Here is a 23958-nt window from a genome sequence, read left to right on the forward strand (position 1 = left end):
AGTGGTGTACGCTGGTAACCAAGGTAAATATCGGGTAACCAAGCAAAGTGCTTTGCCTAGTTACCCGATATTTACCCTGGCTACGTGTGCAGGGAGCCCGACACTTCCCCGCTTGACTCCGCCCCCTCCCGCACTCCACTCCGCTTGTAACACGCAGGTGTACACACACGCGTACATGCACACACACATGCACACACACGCGCACACACACGCGCACACACACTCACCTGTCCTCAGTGCCATGGCCCCACTCGGAACCACCCACCCGGCGATTTGCCCGTGTCGCAAAACCGACGGGGGCGGATAAGATCGCTTGCGATCTCGCTAGCAAGATCGCAGAGTGTAAAGACCGCTTTACTCCAAAAATAAGCCCTAGTTGTGGTTCCATAAGGAAGTGTCCAAGCAGCTAAAAAAGTTAAAAAATACAGCAGGACTCCTCATCAAAGAAAACAAACACCCCCACAACAAAGTATACAGCCCCAAAAGAAAGCACATACCACCACTCCAAAAATAAAAAATTGCAGTCACCGGACCCCAAGCAGTTACAGTTGGCAAGTGACGATGGTAGATGGGCTCTCACACAGAGATCTGCATTGCTGTCAGGTTCCTCGCCATTCCAGCTGCATCGCACTGCAGCTCTCACAAACAGATCGGGTACCAGTATCCCTCCACGTGAGTGATACCGATTCCAGTCACCAGGGGTAGCCAACCGTTGTAGAACGGATGGGACCTGACAGAGACACAGATCTCTATGTGAGAGCCCATTCACTGCCAACTCTAATTGTTTGGGGTCTGGTATGTGCCATTCTTTTAGGCGGTGTCTGCTTTCTTTTTGGGATAAACAGGTGTACACAGAGAATAATAATATATTTAAGTAGGTAATTTAAACCTTTCTAAATATGGTCTCTATCTACCACTATAGGATGGGTTCTACACCATGAGAATAGGAGATCAGATAAGAAAATGTGCATCTGAGCCAGTAATAGGAGAAACACAAAATGTTGACATTCCAGAATGTAATGATATTATTATATTTGAATAAATGTAGATTTTTTTTTTGTTGAAGAATAAATGTGGATTGTTATTAATGGGAAAATATAACTCATCCACTGAAAATAAGCCCTAGAGCATCTAGAGAGGTACAAAAAAATGAATATAAGACCCTGCCTTAATTTTTGGGAAACATGGTTTATGTGTACATTATTACAAAACCAGATGATAATTTGGGGAGTAAACCTTTAATGCAAAAAAAAAAAAAATTGTCCCTAATCTTTCCATTCTTTTGCAGATTTTTATTCATTCTTCTGGGGCCACTCGGAAAAGGACAGCAGTATCATGAGATCGGACGCTCAATTGCTACACTGATGACAGACGAGGTAATTATTATTCAACTATTGCAGAATTTATTAACCGCACAGTGCGGATTATGTTATTGAAATAGTGTTTCAAACTGACTAAGATTTTCTGCAGCAACTCTATGTGACTGCAGACTGCCAAATTGTGATGGTGTGCAATATGTACACTGTCAGGATTCCACTCTATTTCTAGAATAGGTGGGCAGTAACATGCCGACTAGATTCTCATCTCTAAAAGTCTGCCCACTCACACTGGAAATAGAGAGGAATCCTGACAGTGTACATATTCATTTTTTTTTTTTTTCAAAGAAGATAGGCTGCTGCCAGATGTGTCAAGCACTCGTGTGTATGAGGGAGATGGGGAGGGAGATAGATATCTAATAAACACACATTTGCCGACAGCTTTCCCATGTGTAAAGCCAGCTACATTTAGGGGCACTTTGCACACTGCGACATCGCTAGCCGATGCTAGCGATGCCGAGCGCGATAATACCTGCCCCCGTCGCACATGTGATATCTTGTGATAGCTGCCATAGCGAACATTATCGCGACGGCAGCTTCACACGCACTTACCTGCCCTGCAACGTAGCTCTGACCGGCGACTCGCCTCCTTCCTAAGGGGGCGGGTCATGCGGCGTCACAGCGACGTCACACGGCAGGCGGCCAATAGAAGCGGAGGGGCGGAGATGAGTGGGACGTAAACATCCCGCCCACCTCCTTCCTTCCGCATTGGCGGTGGAGGCAGGTAAGGAGATGTTCCTCGCTCCTGCAGCTTCACACACAGCGATGTGTGCTGCCGCAGGAACGAGGAACAACATCGTACAGTCATATGAAAAAGTTTGGGCACCCCTATTAATGTTAACCTTTTTTCGTTATAACAATTTGGGTTTTTGCAACAGCTATTTCAGTTTCATATATCTAATAACTGATGGACTGAGTAATATTTCTGGACTGAAATGAGGTTTATTGTACTAACAGAAAATGTGCAGATCAGGTGGAGATCATAGAAGGAAACTTTTTGATAGAGAATCCTTCTGGATCCTCACCCTCAATACAAGAAACCCGAACAGCCTGAATAACCGCCAGGATTTAATACTGCATTATTGAACTATAATAGTATCAAAATAAATTAATCTAATACATATATATATAAAAAAAATCTTTTTGAATGCTATATAAGGGGAAAATGTACCTATAAATTTGCTATAAATTCACTGATGCAGTCTTTTATAGATTTGAGAATACATATACATTCCCTGATCGAATTATTATAATAGTGATGATCAAGAGCTTCACGAACAAGTGAACAAAAAATCCTTATAACCTGGTTCAGACCATGTGCGGTTTCTATATATCCTCTTTATGTATCACTACACTGATGGATCCTATATCCCACTTTCTCTATAGGATTAACATCCATTTTTTGTCTTTTTGACTGTTGCAAAAATATACCTATATTCTGCTTTCTGCCACTCTATTTAATCATACAGTTATAATGTGGTTTGTTTATTGTCCTTTGATTTATACATATATATGTGTATAATAAAAAGACAAAAACATTTTTTTGTAAATCCATGTTAAACTAAAAACTATATGTATGAATTATATTTATGTAGGACTGTATATATCAAATCCATAGTGGATATCCATATTTTATAAGTATCATATGAGAATGCTGCTTCTCTTATAACAATTTTATATATATCTTGAACTTTTTTCTTCCATTCTGTGGGATCTCTCTCCACCACCACTTTGGGAGTTGCCTATTACGACCCACACATGTGTTTAGGATTATTAACGGTGGAGAGATTCAACAAAAGGAAGACGGTCGCATTTAATGTCAGAACATGATTAAGACCTGAGCGTCGAAACGCGTTGTTCTGTAACTCATCCGACATATGCTGTACCTGCTGTTTTTTATTTTATTTTTCATAATAAAGTGGACTTTTAATTAAGCTTCTCCTGGCGCTGGAAATTTGCTGCTTTTTTCTACATTGTACGGCTGCCTAGCCATATTCCGTGCACAGGAACTGGATAATATCAGCAGGACGGTTGGTGAGCTGGACTTTTTCTCTTTCCACAGAAAATGTGCAATCCGCATTTAAACAAAATTTGACCGGTGCAAAAGTATAGGCACCCTTATCAATTTCTTGATTTGAACTCTCCTAACTACTTTTTACTGACTTACTAAAGCTCTAAATTGGTTTTGTAACCTCATTGAGCTTTGAACTTCATAGGCAGGTGTATCCAATCATGAGAAAAGGTATTTAAGGTGGCCACTTGCAAGTTGTTCTCCTATTTGAATCTCCTATGAAGAGTGGCATCATAAGCTCCTCAAAACAACTCTCAAATGATCTGAAAACAAAGATTATTCAACATAGTTGTTCAGGGGAAGGATACGAAAAGTTGTCTCAGAGATTTAAACTGTCAGTTTCCACTGTGAGGAACATAGTAAGGAAATGGAAGAACACAGGTACAGTTCTTGTTACGCCCAGAAGTGTCAAGCCAAGAAAAATATCAGAAAGGCAGAGAAGAAGAATGGTGAGAACAGTCAAGGACAATCCACAGACCACCTCCAAAGACCTGCAGCATCATCTTGCTGCAGATGGTGTCAATGTGCATCGGTCAACAATACAGCGTACGTTGCACAAGGAGAAGCTGTATGGGAGAGTGATGCGAAAGAAGCCGTTTCTGCAAGCACGCCACAAACAGAGTCGCCTAAGGTATGCAAAAGCACATTTGGACAAGCCAGTTACATTTTTGAAGAAGTTCCTGTGGACTGATGAAACAAAGATTGAGTTGTTTGATCATACAAAAAGGCGTTTTGCATGGAGGCAATAAAACACGGAATTCCAAGAAAAGCACTTGCTACCCACAGTAAAATTTGGTGGAGGTTCCATCATGGTTTGGGGCTGTGTGGCTAATGGCGTCACTGGGAATCTTGTTAAAGTTGAGGGTCGCATGGATTCAACTCAGTATCAGCAGATTCTTGACAATAATGTGCAAGAATCAGTAACGAGGTTGAAGTTACGCAGGGGATGGATATTTCAGCAAGACAATGATCCAAAACACCGCCCCAAATCTCCTCAAGCATTTATGCAGAGGAACAATTACAATGTTCTGGAATGGACCATCCCAGTCCCCAGACCTGGATATCATTGAACATCTGTGGGATGATGTGAAGCGGCTGTCCATGCTCGGCGACCATCAAACTTAACTGAACTGGAATTGTTTTGTAAACAGGAATGGTCAAATATACCTTCATCCAGGATCCAGGAACTCATTAAAAGCTACAGGAAGCGACTAGAGGCTGTTATTTTTGCAAAAGGAGGATCTACAAAATATTAATGTCACTTTTATGTTGAGGTGCCAATACTTTTGCACCGGTCAAATTTTGTTTAAATGCGGATTGCACATTTTCTGTTAGTACAATAAACCTCATTTCAATCCAGAAATATTACTCAGTCCATCAGTTATTAGATATATGAAACTGAAATAGCTGTTGCAAAAACCCAAATTGTTATAAAGAAAAAAGGTTAACTTTAATAGGAGTGCCCAAACTTTTTCATATGACTGTATCTCCTATTGGTGCGACATTATGAAAATGTCCGACACTACACAGATCACCGATTTACGACGCTTTTGCGATCGTTTATCGGCGCATCTAGGTTACACGTTGGGACGTCGTTACTGGTGCCGGATGTGCGTCACTTTCGATTTGACCCCGACGATATCGCAGTAGCGATGTCCAAAGTACCCCTTAGAGTCTCTCTGCCCTACGGCATTGGATCCTGAATGGAAGATCCTGCTCTAAGATGTCCTATATATATCCTAATACATAGTATGAACAAACATAGTCTTGTTGAGACAACCCTTATACGACCACTGGGTGGATATATTGGAAATTGCAGTCTATCAAGGGTTTTGCTTTCATGCTGTTATAATGCATTCAAGTTCCACCCACTCGCTGGGTGTCATGGCATCATCGGACTCTGTTCACACTGCAGAGTCTGACAAACAACCTGAGTTCCCTTAGTTGCTCAGCCTGTCATGGGTGTCCGCTGGATCTGGTTTCACTGTTCTCCAGTACTGCAGAAGGTAATTCCTGCTGGCTTGTGATCGTCTGCTCGGAGCTCAGGTGGCTGCTGATCACCACCAGCCGCACTCACGCTTTATAAGCTTCTGGATTCTGGGGCTGAGTGCCGGATATAGTTTTTGCTATCTCGGTTCCTGTGGTTATCCAGTTCTATGGTGATCTACAAGTCAGTTCTCCAGTTATGCATTTATCTGATACCCCTTTTGCGTTACTCCCCAGGACACATACGGTCCCTCCTTTGTGTTTGAGTGCAGTGTGCACAAGTTTTCGTTTACCCTTGTCTGTGCTTATTTGTGGGATTTTTGTTTCTGGGTTTCCTGGGTGGGAGGGAGCAGCATCAGGGCTCGGACCAGAGACAGGGTCATGCTGGGGGCTTGAACCTGGATACCATCGAGCCTACCTTCAAGACAGTGCAGGGGCTCCAGTCTTAGGGTCAGCCAATGAGCCCCTGTTCCTTTGGTAAATACCCCGTGACACCATCATGAGATTTTTGGGTCCTTAACATAAACAGTGTTGGATTGGGGTGTCAAGGGCCCACATTAATTCTTGCATTAAGTCCACTGTGCCAAACACTGCTGATGCATAGGTGTGGGGGGAGCCAGTCTGGCAGAGTGGCCCACCAGGTAATTCACCGGTTCACCTGTCGGCCAGTCCAAGCCTTAAAGGGACATAACTGTATCTTCTGCTTATTTAATATGTGCTGAATAATCATCACAGCTCTGCTAAATCTGCATATGACCAGACATAAGGGCATGTGAGAACACAGACAATCGAGTTTAGCAGCTCCTAATGGGGAAAAAATGAATCATTCTGCAGATACAATGTACGCTTCTGTAAATAGGTTAAGAATGATTCTCATTAATAATAAATGACAAGCAGCATATTCCGAAATCCACTGGAGAATGGCGCATAAATACCGAGGCTGAAAACTGTAACTAATTCTCCCGGAGAAGGTTGGATATATTTAGTTCGTGACTCAGGGTCTTATTCGTCAATCTGCCGACATCAGTGCTTGGCATTGAATTCGGGAATTGTGTTCTGTATCTGCAGCATATTCCAAGCTTTATTTTGTAAAGTGGCAATTACTTGTCTATTCTGTATTATACTGAATAGGGGAGAGAGATGCCGGTGAAGGGACCTGATAGTAAACAGAAAAATGGGGCCAGCATCTGTGCATTCTCATACTCAATGTTGGGTCAAACGGGCGTATAAAAAAGTCGTCTCATTCTCATCCAGAAAAGTGGGACAATTTTTTTCTCCCTCGTCATCCGTGGGCTGTCTGCTTTTTTTACTTAGAAGCTATTAATCTTTTACAGGACCATTTATAGTTTCCCATCTTACAAAATTGTAATGTATCAGTAAAACGTTGATGTTACACTGATGGTCCTTATGACATCTGGTTTTTTTTTTTTCGCACTATACCAATATCGGAGTCAAACCGCTGCATTTAACAAATTTTTTATGCCATATACAGCTTAAAAGAAAATGCAGATCAGCACTGCCTGACCATATATATATATATATATATATATATATATATATATATATACACATTTGTCCAAGTGCAATCCCTTTTTTTTATCGTATTTCACTTGTCCGATTTTTAAGCCCGAAAAGAAATGGACCTAATGCCAGAGTTTCCCCAATGTTCCCATTTCCTTGGGAAAAAATGAAAAAACATATGTGACCTACTCCTCTCCCCCACTTGACTTGTGCAGTATACCCAGCTGTTACGGTTGCCGAGGGGCGGCGAGCGTCTGTGAGTGGACCTACTGGGCCGTACACCAGACTCCCCTGGAGAGGCTAACCTAGAGCTAACCGCTATAGAGGGATTTTCAGGCGCAGCCCCAGGAGGCCTAAATGCACCGCAGCCAGGACCAGTGGTGTCGGCTCTGACTGGTGAAACTGATGTCTGCTATGGATGTGCTCAGACGTGGCAATACGGAAGATGGTGACTCAGACGTGGCAACATGGAGGTGGTAATTTTGGCGTGGCAGCATGGAAGTAGTAATTTGAATGTGGCAGCACGGAGGTAGTAAATTCGGACATGGCAGCATGGGGGGTGGTAATTCGGACGTGGCAGCATTGAGATGGTAATTCGGACGTGGCAGCACAGAGGTATTGGCAGCAAGCAGGCTCTAAGGAAAGACACAGCTTAACGGAACAAGTAACTGGTACTAGGATACGAAACACAGAACTAGACACAGTAGCGGGTGGGGACCTGAGACCTAGCAATACACTAAAAATAGGTAACATTGCTCAGGTAGTCTTAAATACCTTCAGGCTGATAGCTGACCTCAAGTATCACTTCCGGGTAATCAAATGCCGGCCCTGTAAGAAAGGAGGCGTGGTGACGAGCACCCTCTATGGGTACTCCCAGAAGGCCTACGTATGGCCTGGAAGCAGGAGTAGGCTGCAGCAGACCCCGGGGCAGGAACGGGGCGCATGGAACCTGTGGGCAGGTGATGAGAACAATACCCCTGCTGCTGCCTGGAAGCGGGAGCGTGCGGGGCTGCCACATCGGGACCGGATGCTACACCAGTATATTTTACATCCACCCACTTGACTTAGTGCCTACTACTTTTGAGTGTTGATTGAACTTTGGCTTATGTTTCAGCCATATTAATTTACCTTGCGTAAAACTTTGTTGGTAGCTTACACCTAACTTACCTGGTTCATTCCTATAGAGAAAAACAATAAGTAGCATTGGGCAAAAGAAATAAAATTACAGGCTCTTGATCCGACATCCACTTTAGTACTTCATGTGAACTTCCTCATGACGCTCAAATGCTGAAATCCTGGCTCCTCTTGTGATTACTAGGCCACTAGGCCTCACAATGAGAGGCATTGCAACCAAAAATAGAGGCAAGGATGCCCGTATGCGAGTGTTAGCCAAGGAAGTTCGCATTGAGAAACTTTTTGCTCAACTCTAGGTAGGTGTCTTCTGACTGGCAATGTCTTCCATCTGGCTTTATGTAAGATCCCAATCATGATTAACCAAGGAACCTGAATATTAAGTTGTTCACTGTACGTAATTTGCTAATGTTGTGCCCTAATGGGTAACGACAACCATAGTCCAGTACTGGAGTTTATGGTCAGCTACTGGAGTAGCCTGTGACAAGGCCTACACCCATTGATCCCCCAATTTATATGAACCCTGCCGGTGAGATGCCAGGTGATTACAAAGCCATTGCTAACTACTAATATTGTTGATGATTGTTTTTTTTTTTTGCTATCCGGTCATCCTGATTGTAAATGCGGCCTTTTCTGTTTTCTATAACAGGTATTTCATGATGTTGCATACAAAGCTAAAGATCGTAATGATTTGGTCTCTGGAATAGATGAATTTCTGGACCAAGTTACAGTTCTTCCTCCAGGAGAATGGGATCCATCGATTCGTATTGAACCACCAAAAAATGTCCCGTCACAAGTGAGTTACACCGGTCTCTTCTCATCCCCATTTCTTTCCAAGCATTAGATCAATCAAGAAACAAATTATTATTTTTATAACAAATATTTAACAACTATTACCATATAAAACCCTAAAGGCTGCTTTACACGGTACGACCGATTGTGCAATTTCACAATCGATCGTACCCACCCCCGTCCTTTTTGCGTCACGGGCAAATCGCTGCCCGTGTCGCACAAAGTCGGTAACCCCCCCGTCACACGTATTTACCTCTCGTGCGACCACGCTGTGGGCGGCGAACGTCCACTTCCTGGAGTGGGAGGGACGTTCGGCGTCACAGCGACGTCACGCGGCCGCCGGCCAATGGAAGTGGAGGGGCAGAGATGAGCGGGACGTAAACATCCCGCCCACCTCCTTCCTTCACATAGCTGGCGGCGGCCGCGTGACGCAGGTGAACTGCTGTTCATCGTTCCCGGGGTGTTACACGGAGCGGCGTGTGCTACCACGGAAACGATGAACAACTAAATTAAACGATATTATGGAACCTAGCGACCAGTACACGACTCACGATTTGTGAGCGATACTGCGTCGCTAGGAGGTGTCACACAGGCCGGCATCGCCAGCGATGCCGGATGTGCGTCACAAAAAACGTGACCCCGACGATCTATCGCACGATAGATTGTCTGGTGTAAAGCAGCCTTAAGAACGTTCTTACCATCTGCTGTGGAGGACACCTAAATGCTACCATAAAATATATCTGCCAGTACATCTAGTAGGTATGGGAAGCTTAGGAAGTCTCAGGATATAGAAATGTGACTATACACATGCATGTTCGTCTTGGATAAGGGTTCACATGTTACTGATATTGGCAGGATCAGCCGGCAGTCTAATGCGTATGGTTGGCCTCCCAACTATCTCCCAACCAATGATATTGGGAATAGAATAATTGACAGGCTGCAATTCCAAGGCCGATCCTTTTCTTCTACCTAGAGATAAGCCACCTCTTAAGTAGTATGGCCGTGATTCTTTCATAGAAAACACAGACGTGCTTGCGCCAAACCGAGCATTCCTGGGTATTGGGAAGTCAAGAGAGATAGTTGTCGGCCAAATGATCGTTCAGCCGACAAGATAGTTGTTGGCTGAATGATCATTTGGCCGACAAGATAGTTGTCGGCTGGACGATCGTTTGACCGACAACTATCTAATATGTATGGAGGCCTCAAGTGTCTGCCAGACACCTCTGCTGTCAGATTATATCACGCAGGAGCAAAAAGATGGGGTGATGTAAGTCAACAGACTGGATTCTTTGCTTCCCTGAGATCATCTGTTGAGAGTTTAAACACCCAAATTAAAATGGTTCCAGTCACACTGAATTTGGCTGATTCGGCCAACAATAATCTAACGTGTATGCGGTCCTTTATGCTGAAATGGTCTTTCAAGAAATTAAACTTATCATTTTGCCATTACATTTAGGAAAAAAGAAAAACCCCGGGAGTGCCCAATGGGACAGCATCATTAGGAGAGTCAGAAGAACATGGGGGTCATAGTGGACCTGAGCTACAAAGGACTGGAAGGTTGGTTTTATTCAATTTTAAATTATTTTGGGCAGCTCAGTTCATGGTACAGATGATGTTATTGTATCTGGGTCATGAAAAATAATTTGTAAGAATCTGTGTGGAATGTGTATACTCTCCTAACATTCACAAGTATGTGCTCCAGATCTCTCCCATGCTCCAAAAACACAATGTATAATCAGCTTCCAGTGTGAAGGCTTTAGGGGCTGTCCAGGACTATGATATTGGTAGTGCTCCTCTATAATCCCAAGAACTCCTCATCCATATTGGGTTTTCTAGATTTGGATTTTCTGTGTGGGCACTTCATCAATGCAATGTACTAAGAGGCCTGGCTGACAGCCTGACTCTTTTTAATATTTAACTCCTCTGTCCATAAATCAGAGTTGACAAAGAAGGCAGCTGGTGTCACGCTAGGTACGGGGAAGTACCAAGCGAATGGCCAGAGGGAAGGGAAACCCTGCGTCTAGGGAAGGGGGAGATGGTGACCCCTGACCAAACTTACTGCTGTCCCTTGGGTTCCTCACCATCCTAGATAGGTTCCACACCTATGCGCCGAGCAGGATACCTGACCCTAGGATAACCCTAGAGCGGGGCCTTAGATAGGGAACGGCTGGGATGAGTTCTTCATCAACCCAAGTAAACGCTAAAGAACTCACAGGGAGGACACACGGGGAAAGCACATGAAGAACTTATCTCTAGATGCCTCAGAAAGAAGTGCAGTCAAGAGCAGCAACAATCCTACAGATGAGTGGAAGCTTCCAGCTTGCATCCAGAGCTTGTAAAGTAACTGAATATCACCAGCACAAGTTCAGGGAAAATGCGAATATATAAAAACAGATGATTAGCAGCTGAAGAGCTGAAGGGAAGAGGAGCTCCACTGGGTCTTAAAGGGAAAAGGATGAAAACCCAGCAGAGATACCTAGCACACTCAATACTAAGAGCAGAAATAATACACTGTGTGCAGAATTATTAGGCAAATGAGTATTTTGATCACATGATAATTTTTTTACATGTTGTCCTACTCCAAGCTGTATAGGTTTGAGAGCCAACTACCAATTAAGTAAATCAGGTGATGTGCATCTCTGTAATGAGGAGGGGTGCGGTGTAATGACATCAACACCCTATATAAGGTGTGCTTAATTATTAGACAACTTCCTTTCCTTTGTCAAAATGGGTCAGAAGAGAGATTTAACAGGCTCTGAAAAGTCCAAACTTGTGAGATGTCTTGCAGAGGGATGCAGGAGTCTTGAAATTGCTAAACTTTTGAAGTGTGATCACCGAACAATCAAGCGTTTCATGGCAAATAGCCAACAGGGTCGCAAAAAGCATGTTGGGCAAAAAGGCGCAAAATAACTGCCCATGAATTGAGGAAAATCAAGCGTGAAGCTGGCAAGATGCCATTTGCCACCAGTTTGGCCATATTTCAGAGCTGCTACATTACTGGAGTATCAAAAAGCAGAAGGTGTGCCATATTCAGGGACATGGCCAAGGTAAGGAAGGCTGAAAAACCACCACCTTTGAACAAGAAACATAAGATAAAACATCAAGACTGGGCCAAGAAATATCTTAAGACTGATTTTCCAAAGGTTTTATGGACTGATGAAATGAGAGTGACTCTTGATGGGCCAAATGGATGGGCCAGAGGCGATCAGTAAAGGGCAGAGAACTCCACTCCAACTCAGACACCAGCAAGGTGGAGGTGGGGTACTGGTATGGGCTGGGATCATCAAAGATGAACTTGTGGGACCTTTTCGGGTTGAGGATGGAGTGAAGCTCAACTCCCAGACCAACTGCCAGTGTCTGGAACACAACTTCTTCAAGCAGTGGTATAGGAAGAAGTCGGTATTGTTCAAGAAAAACATGATTTTCATGCAGGACAATGCTCCATCACATGTATTCAACTACTCCACAGCGTGGCTGCCCAGTAAAGGTCTAAAAGATGAAAAAATAATGACATGGCCCCGTTGTTCACCTGATCCGAACCCCACAGAGAACCTGTGGTCCCTCATAAAATGTGAGATCTACAGGGAGGAAAAACAGTCCACCTCTCGGAACAGTGTCTGGAGGCTGTGGTGGCTGCTGCACGTGTGACGCCCTGGGCAAGCCAGGGGTCACAGGTAATGACACCACCACACCCTACACCCCAGATAGGTACACCAAAGCTACACAAAAATCCTTGTTGCCTTCCTCCAGGGGCTGATGTTCACACCAGGGGGTGGGCCAGGCGGTTGGCTCCGCCCACCGAGGAGTTCACAGCCCTGGAGGCGGGAAAACCAGAGAGATAGAGTTAAGCTAGGGAAGTGAAAGGAAGTGGTAGAGGAGCAAGAGAGAGGAGTAAAGGTGGAAGAGAAAGTGACAGTTGAGAAAGCCTGAAGTTGGTCCGGGTGTGTGCCCCGGACTGAGAACAGCAAGGTTAGCAGACGGCGGAGACTGTCTGCAGGAGAGGCTGCTTGGAGGTTGCCGGAAGGACCGTGGACGGGTGGTGGCCCGGCGGTACCGGAGCGGTATACGAAGAGCAGTCAGCACCATTAACAGGGGCCTTTCGGATCCCGGCAAGGCTAGGAGTCGCCGTGAATTTGCCAAATCCGTCAGTGAAGGGGACCTCTGGGTCTCCCAACAACCAAGTCCCGATTGAAGGCAACAGTCCGACCGTTAGAGAGAGACACCGCCACCGCCAGGGCACCAGTTTCTCAGGGCCATCGCCTGCGGGCAAAGTAGGGCTCCTCCGGCCCATAACCAAGTCGGGGAGCGGGTTACCGGTGGGAACCCATCGCTACCATCATCATCTCAGGTGCAGGAAAAGGGACCGTCACCGTCAACTACTGGGGAAAAGCAACTGCAGCCGTCCGTGGGAACCGTCTTTCCAGCCGTGTGTTTTACCGAGAACTGTGTCACCGTCTCAGGCTGAGTGAGTACCACAGTGCCGTGAGGCACAGCGCTGCCCCCGCGTCCCTGCACCCCACCAAGCCCTGCACCGGCCCTGCCATCCAGCATCCCCCACCTCATCACTGGGCCCCGGGACAACCACCCCCTACCCACGGAGGGGAGAACTAACAACTTTGCTGCTCCCTGTCACCGCTCCCGGGATCCCCATACAGAGCAGCGGTGGTGTCCATACAATCACCACAACCGTGGGTGGCGTCACGGACAATAAACTATCCCAAAAACCAAACCCCTTTCACTCACGGGCGAGGAGCGCCGCTCGAGTCCCCGGGATCTGGCCCATCGCTCGAGCCACCGAGCAGCAGCAGGCCGCAGCAGCAGCGGCAGCCAGACCCAAGCAGTAGAGCTGTAGGGGGAAAAAGCGCAATAGGGTCTTACCCGGTATGAGGGTAGAGAGACAGAAAGAGGTACACTCACCTGGTAGGGTTGTGAAAGTCACAACTCCTTATGATCGCATGTGAGTGCCTTTTTGTGGTTTAGCAGCGGCCCCGGAATGCAGTATATAAAATATAGGTCAGGTAAAGAGAAAACCGGTTTAAATGCCGCGCTAAAAACCACTGATGTTGTAGATGAAAAAGATTTCCTTTATTTCATAATTCTACGCGTTTCAGAGACATCTCCGTCTCCTTCCTCAGGAAAAATGAATGATGAATATGATTTATTTTCCTGAGGAAGGAGACGGAGATGTCTCTGGACCCAAGCAGTGGGAGAGCGCAGCGTCCCCTCCTCCGCCCGCGACAACTTGGCGTCACGAACAGGATCTTACCGCTCTGCCGTTGGGTAGAGGTGTGCCTTGTGACCGCCGGAGGTGTCCGGCCGGAAAATTTCAGAAGTCGCCATCTTTGGCGCGAAGAGTTCCCGCTCGAGCGTCTTCTCGAGTAGCGGAGGCACGAAGGCCAAAACCCCGCCCCGATAGAGGAGGGGCCGGAAAGAGGCTAAGGGGGACGCGGATGGAGGAATGGCGGCGTCCTCGAACTGGAGCTCGGGAGTGCCCGCTACCGGAGCGTCCAAGCTCTGGGGGAGCCGAGGGGGAGTAGCTTTTGAAGACTGCGGCCCGGGTGAGCTCCCCGCTGGGACCACTGCGTGGCTGGAGCGGGAGCTGGGCCGGTTCTGCTTGAAGGTGAGGGCGCAGAGCCTGCAGCAGCTGCTGGACTGGAAGGCGGAGATGCGCAGGATGGTTGCCGTAGTGGGGGCCCGTGAGCAAGGGGCCGCTGCAGCCGTGCCGCATCGCGACCAGTCCATCCAAACCCCAGAACCAGCCCTGATTGCATGGGAGCCGGGGGCCGGTACCGCAGCCGGAGGCCCAGAGAGAATGTCACTGATGGAAGAGGGGGTTCCGACCACGCTGCCCCCGCCACCATTCTTAACGGCTGTCAGTGGTTCTGGGCTGAGCTGCCTGTGGAAGGAGAACCCGATGTACCGATCGGTCCCCGAGTGGGCCGACCCCCTGCGGTGGTAGCCGCTCCAGAGTCAGCGGAGCACCGTTGCACCGTCCCCGTTGGGACCACCTGTGTGTTTAAAAAGTTTGCAAGTTTATGAGAAAATGAGTGATCACCGAAGTCTCACCTGATTACCGTGATTGGAACCGGCCGTTGCCAGCATTGTTGTCCCCGTGGGGACCATCTAGCTACATAGGGAACTCTCTATGGACAAGCCCATGAACTTGCAGGGCAACCACAGACGTTAGTGGCTTGTAAATAAATATGTTTTTTGCAGCAACCGCTACCGCCTCCGGAGAGGCAGGTTGGAGGGAGGGCCCGCAGTGGAGCAGGCTGGGGCCCAGCCACCACAGGAACCGGTGGCTACCCTCTGGAGGGGAAGGACAGATCCCGCTCGGGTAACTGGTTCAGGACTGGGGTCAAAAGGTGCTGCCTGGGTTTTAGGGGCAGCATCAGGGCCAGTTTACTTGGGTGGGAGAGAGCGGCAGCCGCAACCATTTTAAATGTTACGTAACGTTTAAGAAATGAACCTCCCGATGTGGGATGAAGTTATTTTATTTGTATGTCATGTTTTTATATCTTTTCAGAAAATAAAACCGGTGTTGGACGGGCAGCCCGCGGACGGTCTGCATTTTGCTAAGGGGGAATGTGACGCCCTGGGCAAGCCAGGGGTCATAGGTAATAACACCACCACACCCTACACCCCAGATAGGTACACCAAAGCTGCACAAAAATCCTTGTTGCCTTCCTCCAGGGGCTGATGTTCACACCAGGGGGTGGGCCAGGCGGTTGGCTCCGCCCACCGAGGAGTTCACAGCCCTGGAGGCGGGAAAACCAGAGAGATAGAGTTAAGCTAGGGAAGTGAAAGGAAGTGGTAGAAGAGCAAGAGAGAGGAGTAAAGGTGGAAGAGAAAGTGACAGTTGAGAAAGCCTGAAGTTGGTCCGGGTGTGTGCCCCAGACTGAGAACAGCAAGGTTAGCAGACGGCGGAGACTGTCTGCAGGAGAGGCTGCTTGGAGGTTGCCGGAAGGACCGTGGACGGGTGGTGGCCCAGCGGTACCGGAGCGGTATACGAAGAGCAGTCAGCACCATTGGCAGGGGCCTTTCGGATCCCGGCAAGGCTAGGAGTCGCCGTGAATTTGCCAAATCCGTCAGTGAAGGGGACCTCTGGGTCTCCCAACAACCAAGTCCCGATTGAAGGCAACAGTCCGACCGTTAGAGAGAGACACCGCCACCGCCAGGGCACCAGTTTCTCAGGGCCAGCGCCTGCGGGCAAAGTAGGGCTCCTCCGGCCCATAACCAAGTCGCGGAGCGGGTTACCGGTGGGAACCCATCGCTACCATCATCATCTCAGGTGCAGGAAAAGGGACCGTCACCGTCAACTACTGGGGAAAAGCAACTGTAGCCGTCCGTGGGAACCGTCTTTCCAGCCGTGTGTTTTACCGAGAACTGTGTCACCGTCTCAGGCTGACTGAGTACCACAGTGCCGTGAGGCACAGCGCTGCTCCCGCGTCCCTGCACCCCACCAAGCCCTGCACCGGCCCTGCCATCCAGCATCCCCCACCTCATCACTGGGCCCCGGGACAACCACCCCCTACCCACGGAGGGGAGAACTAACAACTTTGCTGCTACCTGTCACCGCTCCCGGGATCCCCTAACAGAGCAGCGGTGGTGTCCATACAATCACCACAACCGTGGGTGGCGTCACGGACAATAAACTATCCCAAAAACCAAACCCCTTTCACTCACGGGCGAGGAGCGCCGCTCGAGTCCCCGGGATTCGGCCCATCGCTCGAGCCACCGAGCAGCAGCAGGCCGCAGCAGCAGCGGCAGCCGGACCCGAGCAGTGGGAGAGCGCAGCGTCCCCTCCTCCGCCCGTGACACACGCAATGTTGATCGTAAACAGATCAAGCAACTGACAGAATCTATGGATGGTCGGCTGCTGAGTGTCATCAGAAAGAAAGGGGGCTATATTGGTCACTAATTTTTTGGTGTTTTGTTTTTGCATGTCAGAAATGTTTATTTCTAAATGTTGTGCAGTTATATTGGTTTACCTGGTGAAAATAAACAAGTGAGATGGGAATATATTTGGTTTTTATTAAGTTGCCTAATAATTCTGCACAGTAATAGTCACCTGCACAAACAGATATCCTCCTAAGATAGCCAAATCTAAAAAAAAAAACACCCCAACTTCCAAAAATATTAAGCTTTGATTTTTATGAATATTTTGGGTTGATTGAGAACATAGTTGTTGATCAATAATAAAAAAAATCCTCTAAAATACAACTTGCCTAATAAGTCTGTATGCGGTGTAGAAAGTCAAGGAGTATTTTGTGCAGCCAAACGCTGTGACCTTCTATTGCTGGACACGACAGGACTGTCGGTCACCGGTGACACACCTGTAACAGCTGGCTTAGCTTTTGAAATGAGCTATTCTGCCAACTCCCTTCATACACAGGTATGTTCATGTACTGGCACAGGAACAACGGCACTGTCTCTGATGTCAAGCCCAAAAGTGAGAGTGGAGCTCTCTTCCAAATAGACTGCCGCACCTGTCCACAGGTTTACTTGCTATTGGAGCTGAGCTGCAATACCAGACACAACCATAGACAGATGTGGCAGTGTTTTAGAAGGGAAACAGGCATACTTTTCTAATCCTAGATACTCTCTCGAATGTCTTTTTAGTTCATACAGTACATTTTGTATTGTTTCTTCTTTCTTCTTTCCAGGTTTTTTGGCGGCTTGGTCCTAGATGTCAAGAGGAAAGCTCCTTTTTTCTGGAGTGACTTCAGGGATGCTTTTAGCCTGCAATGTTTAGCTTCATTTCTGTTCCTCTATTGTGCATGCATGTCCCCTGTTATCACATTTGGTGGTCTTCTCGGAGAGGCAACTGAAGGACGTATAGTAGGTGTTGTACCCTATACATTTATAGCGTATGGTATTCTTACTATTATTCATTCACTGTTTAGTTTGTTGAGATGAGCAATGGACCCATCTGTGCTTTATTCTACTCTGCCTAGAGTGCAATAGAATCTTTGTTTGGCGCCTCGATGACAGGAATAGCATTTTCCGTGCTCGGTGGACAACCTCTTACCATTCTAGGCAGTACAGGACCTGTGCTGGTGTTTGAAAAGATTCTGTTCAAATTTTGCAAGTAAGTGATAAAACCTAGTTTACTGGTATAATATCTGTCAAATATAACCATCCATCAATACGTCTGTTCGTCCATCCATCCATCCATCCATCATCCTTATATCTTTCTATCCATCTATCCTTCATCCATCCTCCATTCATCCTTCATCCATCCTTCATCCATCTTCCATCCATCTTCCATCCATCCTTCATCCATTCTTCATCCATCTATCCATTCATCCATCTATCCATACATCCGTCTGTCCGTCCAGCTTCTATCCATCCTTCATACATCCATCAATACATCTGTCTGTCCATCCAACCTTCATCCATCCATTCATCAATCCATTCATCCATACATACATCTGTCTGTCCATCCATCCTCAATCCATCCATCCATCAGCATATCTGACTGTCCATCGATACTTCATCCATCCTCCATTCATCCTTCATCCATCCGTCATCCATCCTTCATCCATCTATGCATTCATCCATACATCTGTCTGTGCATCCAGCTTCCATCCATCCTTCATAAATCCATAAATACATCTGTCTGTCTATCCATCTTTCATCCATCCTCCATCCATCCTTCATCCATCCATCCATCCATCCATCCATCCATCCATTCATCCGTACATCCATCTGTCCATCCATCCATCCATCCATCCATCTATCAGTACATCTGTCTGTCCATCCATCCTTCATCCATCCATCCTGAATCCATCCTTCATCCATCTATCCATTCATACATCCATACATCTATCTAGTCATCCATACATTCATCATACATCCATCTATCCATCTAGCTTCATCCATCAATGATGAAGTCTGTCCATTCATCCTTCATCTATCCTCCATCCATCCTTTATCCAACCATCCATCCATTCATCCATACATACGTCTGTCCATCCAGCCTCCATTCATGCTCCAGGCAGCCTCCGTCCAGCCTCCATTCATGCTCCATGCAGCCTCCATCCAGCCTTCATCCATCGTCTATCTATCCTTCACCTAACCATCCATCTATCATTCATCAATCCACCATCCATCCATAAGTACATCTATCTGTCCATCCATCCTTCATCCTTCCAACCATTCTCTATCCTTCCTCCATCTATCCATCCATCCATAAATCTATCCGTCTGTCCATCCATCATCCATCTATCTTTCATCCAGCTATCCATTTATCCATTCATTCATCCATCTGTCCAGCCATCCTTCAGCCATCCATCCATTTATCCATCCACCATCCATCCATCCATCCATCCATCCATCCATCCATCCATCCACCCACCTTATCTGTGATGTATGTAGTAAGCTTCTCATTCCACGTTTCTTCCTCCAGGGATTATGGGCTTTCGTACCTCTCGCTCAGAGCAAGCATCGGTCTGTGGACGGCTTTTAATTGCATAGTCCTGGTGGCCACTGATGCCAGTTCCCTGGTGTGTTACATTACACGGTTTACTGAGGAAGCGTTTGCGGCTCTCATCTGCATCATTTTCATTTACGAGGCCTTAGAAAAGCTGATTCATCTAGGTGAGAACTATCCAATCAACATGAATAATAATTTGGAACTTCTAACACAGTATTCGTAAGTACAGTCTCTTTTTCCTCAAAGTTCTGAATTCAGGAGGCAGGGAGAGGTTAGGAGCAGTAATATAGGGCAGTCAGGCCTTGTCATAGTTCTCTGTTATGATCTTATAGTAAGTACTTCCCGAAATCGCAGCCCTGCTCCCACTGATTACAATGGATGACACTGGATTTATTAAAGTCTGAATTGGGAAAATGTAAAATAATGTGACAAAAATCATCAACAAAATGACTCTTGGACAGACTCATGATACCCAATTGTTCGCACCTTCTAAACCTATCCATACACTTGATATAAAAGTTGTCTTCTCCATTACAGAATGTTTTTAAAGGGAACCTGTCACACGGTTTTTGCCCCCTAATCTTATTACAGCATAACATAGGGGCAGACACCCTGATTCCAGTGCTGTTTCACTTACTGGGTTTTGATAAAATCACTGTTTAATTAGCAGATTATCACTAGAAGACTAGTTGCCAATTTGTCCTCCATATTCATGAGCTCTGTATAAGCCCGCCCTCACCACTGATTGGCAGCTTTCTGCCTATGCACAGTGCACAGAGAAAGCTGCCAATCAGTGATGTGGGCGGGGTTATACAGAGCTCAACATTCAGATGACTGGTTGATCTGTGGCCTAGTAAGTGATGCAGCGCTAGAATCAGGTTCTCTGTCATTACATCATACTGATTTTTGATGGGGTATCAAAAAGCTGGTGTCAGATTGACTATAACAACACATGTTTGTTATCAGCTGCTACACCGCTTCCATAAAACATGAACATCAACTAGTGAGTACTGGCCACATTGCAGGAAAATTAAGGATTTCACAACTTTCCTTATACTACACAAATGAGTTAGATCAAGAAAGCAATGTCCACAGGGCTAACAGGAATAGAACAGTATAACGCTCGCTTTGCCTCCTGTTGGAGTGCACAACAGATGCAGGCTTATGTTGTGGAGAGAATATCTTGTGCAGACAGCAGAAGTTGCTGTGTTAACTGTTATAGTTAATATACAATGCCTTGCGAAAGTATTCAGCCCCTTTGAATTTTTCAACCTTTTCCCACATTTCAGGCTTCAAACCTAAAGATAAAAATTTTAATGTCATGGTGAAGAATCAACAACAAGTGGGGCACAATTGTGAAGTTGAACGAAATTTATTGCTTATTTTAAACTTTTATAAAAAATAAATAACTGAAAATTGGGGCATGCAATATTATTCGTCCCCTTTAACCCTCCGTCACATACAATATCGGTTCTAACGAGTTCACATACAATGTGACTGTCAGGCGCAGGCTAGAAAAATACCTATAATATCTAATGTTTGCAATTTCAGTGCTCTAAAAGTGATCAGTGACCTTCATAGGGATGTAATAAAAGAGACTACACATAATCAGGTGCAAAAAAAAACCCATTTACTTAACATAAAACTAATAACTCTGAAATACAAACATTTCAAAACTCCCGCCAAATAGTCCCCAGTTCGAATCTGTCAAAAAACTCTACAAAGAAAATTTATGGAAACAAACTTAATTTTAAGGTACCTTAAGTACTATTAAACATATATTCAATCAGAATTAGATCCTGAAGTTTCCCCAGAAAAATTACACTTGCAGAGCATGTGATGAATAAAAACACAAAATACCAACCTTATTGAGTGTGACGTGTTCACATACTTTATCAAAAAAACAGTTCAGTTGAATTGAGTTTTAAAGACAATAATATAAAGAACCTCAATTACCAGAATAAAATGTAACCTTTATTAATATCTAAATTTAGTTAAAATACACCCAGTGACTGTGAGCACACATAGGGGCATACAAGCAAAAAAGGGGCATTACCAAATGGGATCCCTCTAAATAAGGAAGGAAGGGACTGCCCTTAGCTATGGGGAATTATATGCTGGCGTGTGTGTAGCATACACCCCCTTTTTTAGAAAACTAATTATTTCTTGATGCCCCCCAGATATCAAAAAGCATTCATTACACCATAGGTGCACAAAAGGGTAGAAGGGGTGGACAGTCTCTATGGAGTCCCTATCTCACCCTATACATGCTTGCTCCTACCTACCGACGGGGGGTTTGACTATGTCGGTAGGTAGGAGCAAGCATGTATAGGGTGAGATAGGGACTCCATAGAGACTGTCCACCCCTTCTACCCTTTTGTGCACCTATGGTGTAATGAATGCTTTTTGATATCTGGGGGGCATCAAGAAATAATTAGTATTCTAAAAAAGGGGGTGTATGCTACACACACGCCAGCATATAATTCCCCATAGCTAAGGGCAGTCCCTTCCTTCCTTATTTAGAGGGATCCCATTTGGTAATGCCCCTTTTTTGCTTGTATGCCCCTATGTGTGCTCACAGTCACTGGGTGACGTGTTCACATACAATGAGCCGGAGAGATTAGCGCAGTTATATCTGTCCTCCTGAAGCTCTGCAATCCAACTGTGGTATGAGGTTTCACAGAGCTGCTAGAGACAGGAGACTACCTGGAGGGAGGGGATTTCCTCACAATCTGGTGAGGAAGGCTAAATGAAAGTAAAAGAGATGTGCCTGTCAGGCCTATTGTATGTGACGGAGGGTTAAGTTAATACTTTGTAGCACCACCTTTTGCTGCGATTACAGCTGCAAGTCACTTGGGGTATGTCTCTATCAGTTTTGTACATACTTTAATATATTTACATATATTTTGGTGACTATAAGCTGCGGCCACCACCACTGAGCGTAGAAAATAAACACAAAAGTACTTGGGGTCAGAAAACAATGTCACCTTTACATATAGTATGACACTTAGGACCACAAAACAGTAAAAAACTGACCCAATTCTTTTATATAAGGTAGTGTCAAGAACATAGATGTACAGGTTTTCAATTCAGACTTTAGTAAATTTCCATTATATAAACTCATTTAGGATATTTTTATTCCTACAGTTTTGATAATTAGAAATGCACTTATTAATAGTTCATCATTTGATTTTGAGAAATATGTTGCGTGATTACAAGGTCATCCGATAGATTGAGATTACCTATTAGCGTCGGAGTAATGAAAATCCCAAATAAAAGAAGTATAGCATATGTCACAATGCAGCAAATGATTCCGAGTCCTGTTAAGCGCAGTGTGATAGCGTTTTCTTACTAAAAAAGCTTTAGTTTGGTGAAACCAATTGAGATACATTAACATGTTAGAGTTTTACTTCTGCCTTCTCGGTCAAACTATCTCCCAAAGATCTTGTTTTGGTCTTGTGTCTTTATTAGGTGCAGTTGTGCCGAGCCCGCTAACCCTACTAACGAGACTTTAAAATATTGGGATGAAGCCAATATAACCACGTCGGACATAACTTGGAATAATCTGACTGTCAGTGTAAGTGGAGAAGTTTTGTATGTTTTTGGATAAAAAAGGAGCTTAGATTGTGGAGATTCAACTGTAGTTTCAGCCACATTATGGTGTTTTCAGCTATTTTTGCCTTCTAGCTGAACTTAAACTGGTTTCTAGGGCCTTAAAGAGGTCTTTTCACCAAGTTAAAATTAACTAGTTTTTGTTCTTATTTTATTCCCGCTTCTCCCCTGGATATACCATTTTTTATTTTTCAAAAATCCGCCATACAGTTCCAAACATATGGGCCTTTTTATTTAGTGCTTTACCAAAGGGGGAGTGGCTCTCTGGGTTCTATGGGGGTGTGTCTTCATGCTGTTCTGCATAATTATACTGTAAGCCACACCTACCTAAGGGGTACTTTGCACGCTGCGACATCCCTAGCCAATGCTTGCGATGCCGAGCGCGATAGTACCCGCCCCTGTCACACATGCGATATCATGTGATAGCTGCCATAGCGAACATTATCGCTACTGCAGCTTCACACGCACTTATCTGCCCTGCGACGTCGCTCTAGCCGGCGACCCGCTTCCTTCCTAAGGGAGCGAGTCGTGCGGCGTCACAACGACGTCACACGGCAGGCGGCCAATAGAAGCGGAGGGGCGGAGATGAGCGGGACGTAAACATCCCGCCAACCTCCTTCCTTCCGCATAGCCAGTGGATGCAGGTAAGGAGATGTTCCTCGCTCCTGCAGCTTCACACACAGCGATGTGTGCTGCCGCAGGAGCGAGGAACAACATTGTATCTCCTATTGGTGCGACATTATGAAAATGTCCGACGCTACACAGATCACCGATTTACGACGCTTTTGTGATCGTGTATCTGCGCATCTAGGCTTTACACGTTGCGACGTCGTTACCGGCGCCGGATGTGCGTCACTTTCGATTTGACCCCGACGATATCGCAGTAGCGATGTCGCATCGTGCAAAGTACCCCTTAGTCAAGAGCATAAAAGTTAGCACTGAATAGAAAGACGCATATCTCGGGAACCATATGGCGGATTTAAAAAAAAAAAATTGTTCATGGAAGCAATAAAACAGTATACTGTACATCT

The 23958-nt window shown here is 45.6% G+C and overlaps 1 protein-coding gene across 2 annotated transcripts in view; it reads left to right on the top strand.

Moving 5' to 3' along the window:
* Window positions 1-23958, top strand: part of SLC4A10 (solute carrier family 4 member 10) — a 312704-nt gene that overhangs the window by 219724 nt on the left and 69022 nt on the right. For both annotated transcript variants that reach the window (XM_075317262.1, XM_075317263.1), the window contains exons 9-15: window positions 1289-1376; window positions 8735-8881; window positions 10334-10434; window positions 17544-17718; window positions 17835-17968; window positions 19289-19534; window positions 22787-22892. In XM_075317262.1, the coding sequence (XP_075173377.1) occupies window positions 1289-1376; window positions 8735-8881; window positions 10334-10434; window positions 17544-17718; window positions 17835-17968; window positions 19289-19534; window positions 22787-22892 (997 nt within the window). The remainder of the gene's footprint in view (window positions 1-1288; window positions 1377-8734; window positions 8882-10333; window positions 10435-17543; window positions 17719-17834; window positions 17969-19288; window positions 19535-22786; window positions 22893-23958) is intronic.

Source organism: Anomaloglossus baeobatrachus, chromosome 7, assembly GCF_048569485.1.
Source record: "Anomaloglossus baeobatrachus isolate aAnoBae1 chromosome 7, aAnoBae1.hap1, whole genome shotgun sequence".
NCBI classification, from domain to species: domain Eukaryota; kingdom Metazoa; phylum Chordata; class Amphibia; order Anura; family Aromobatidae; genus Anomaloglossus; species Anomaloglossus baeobatrachus.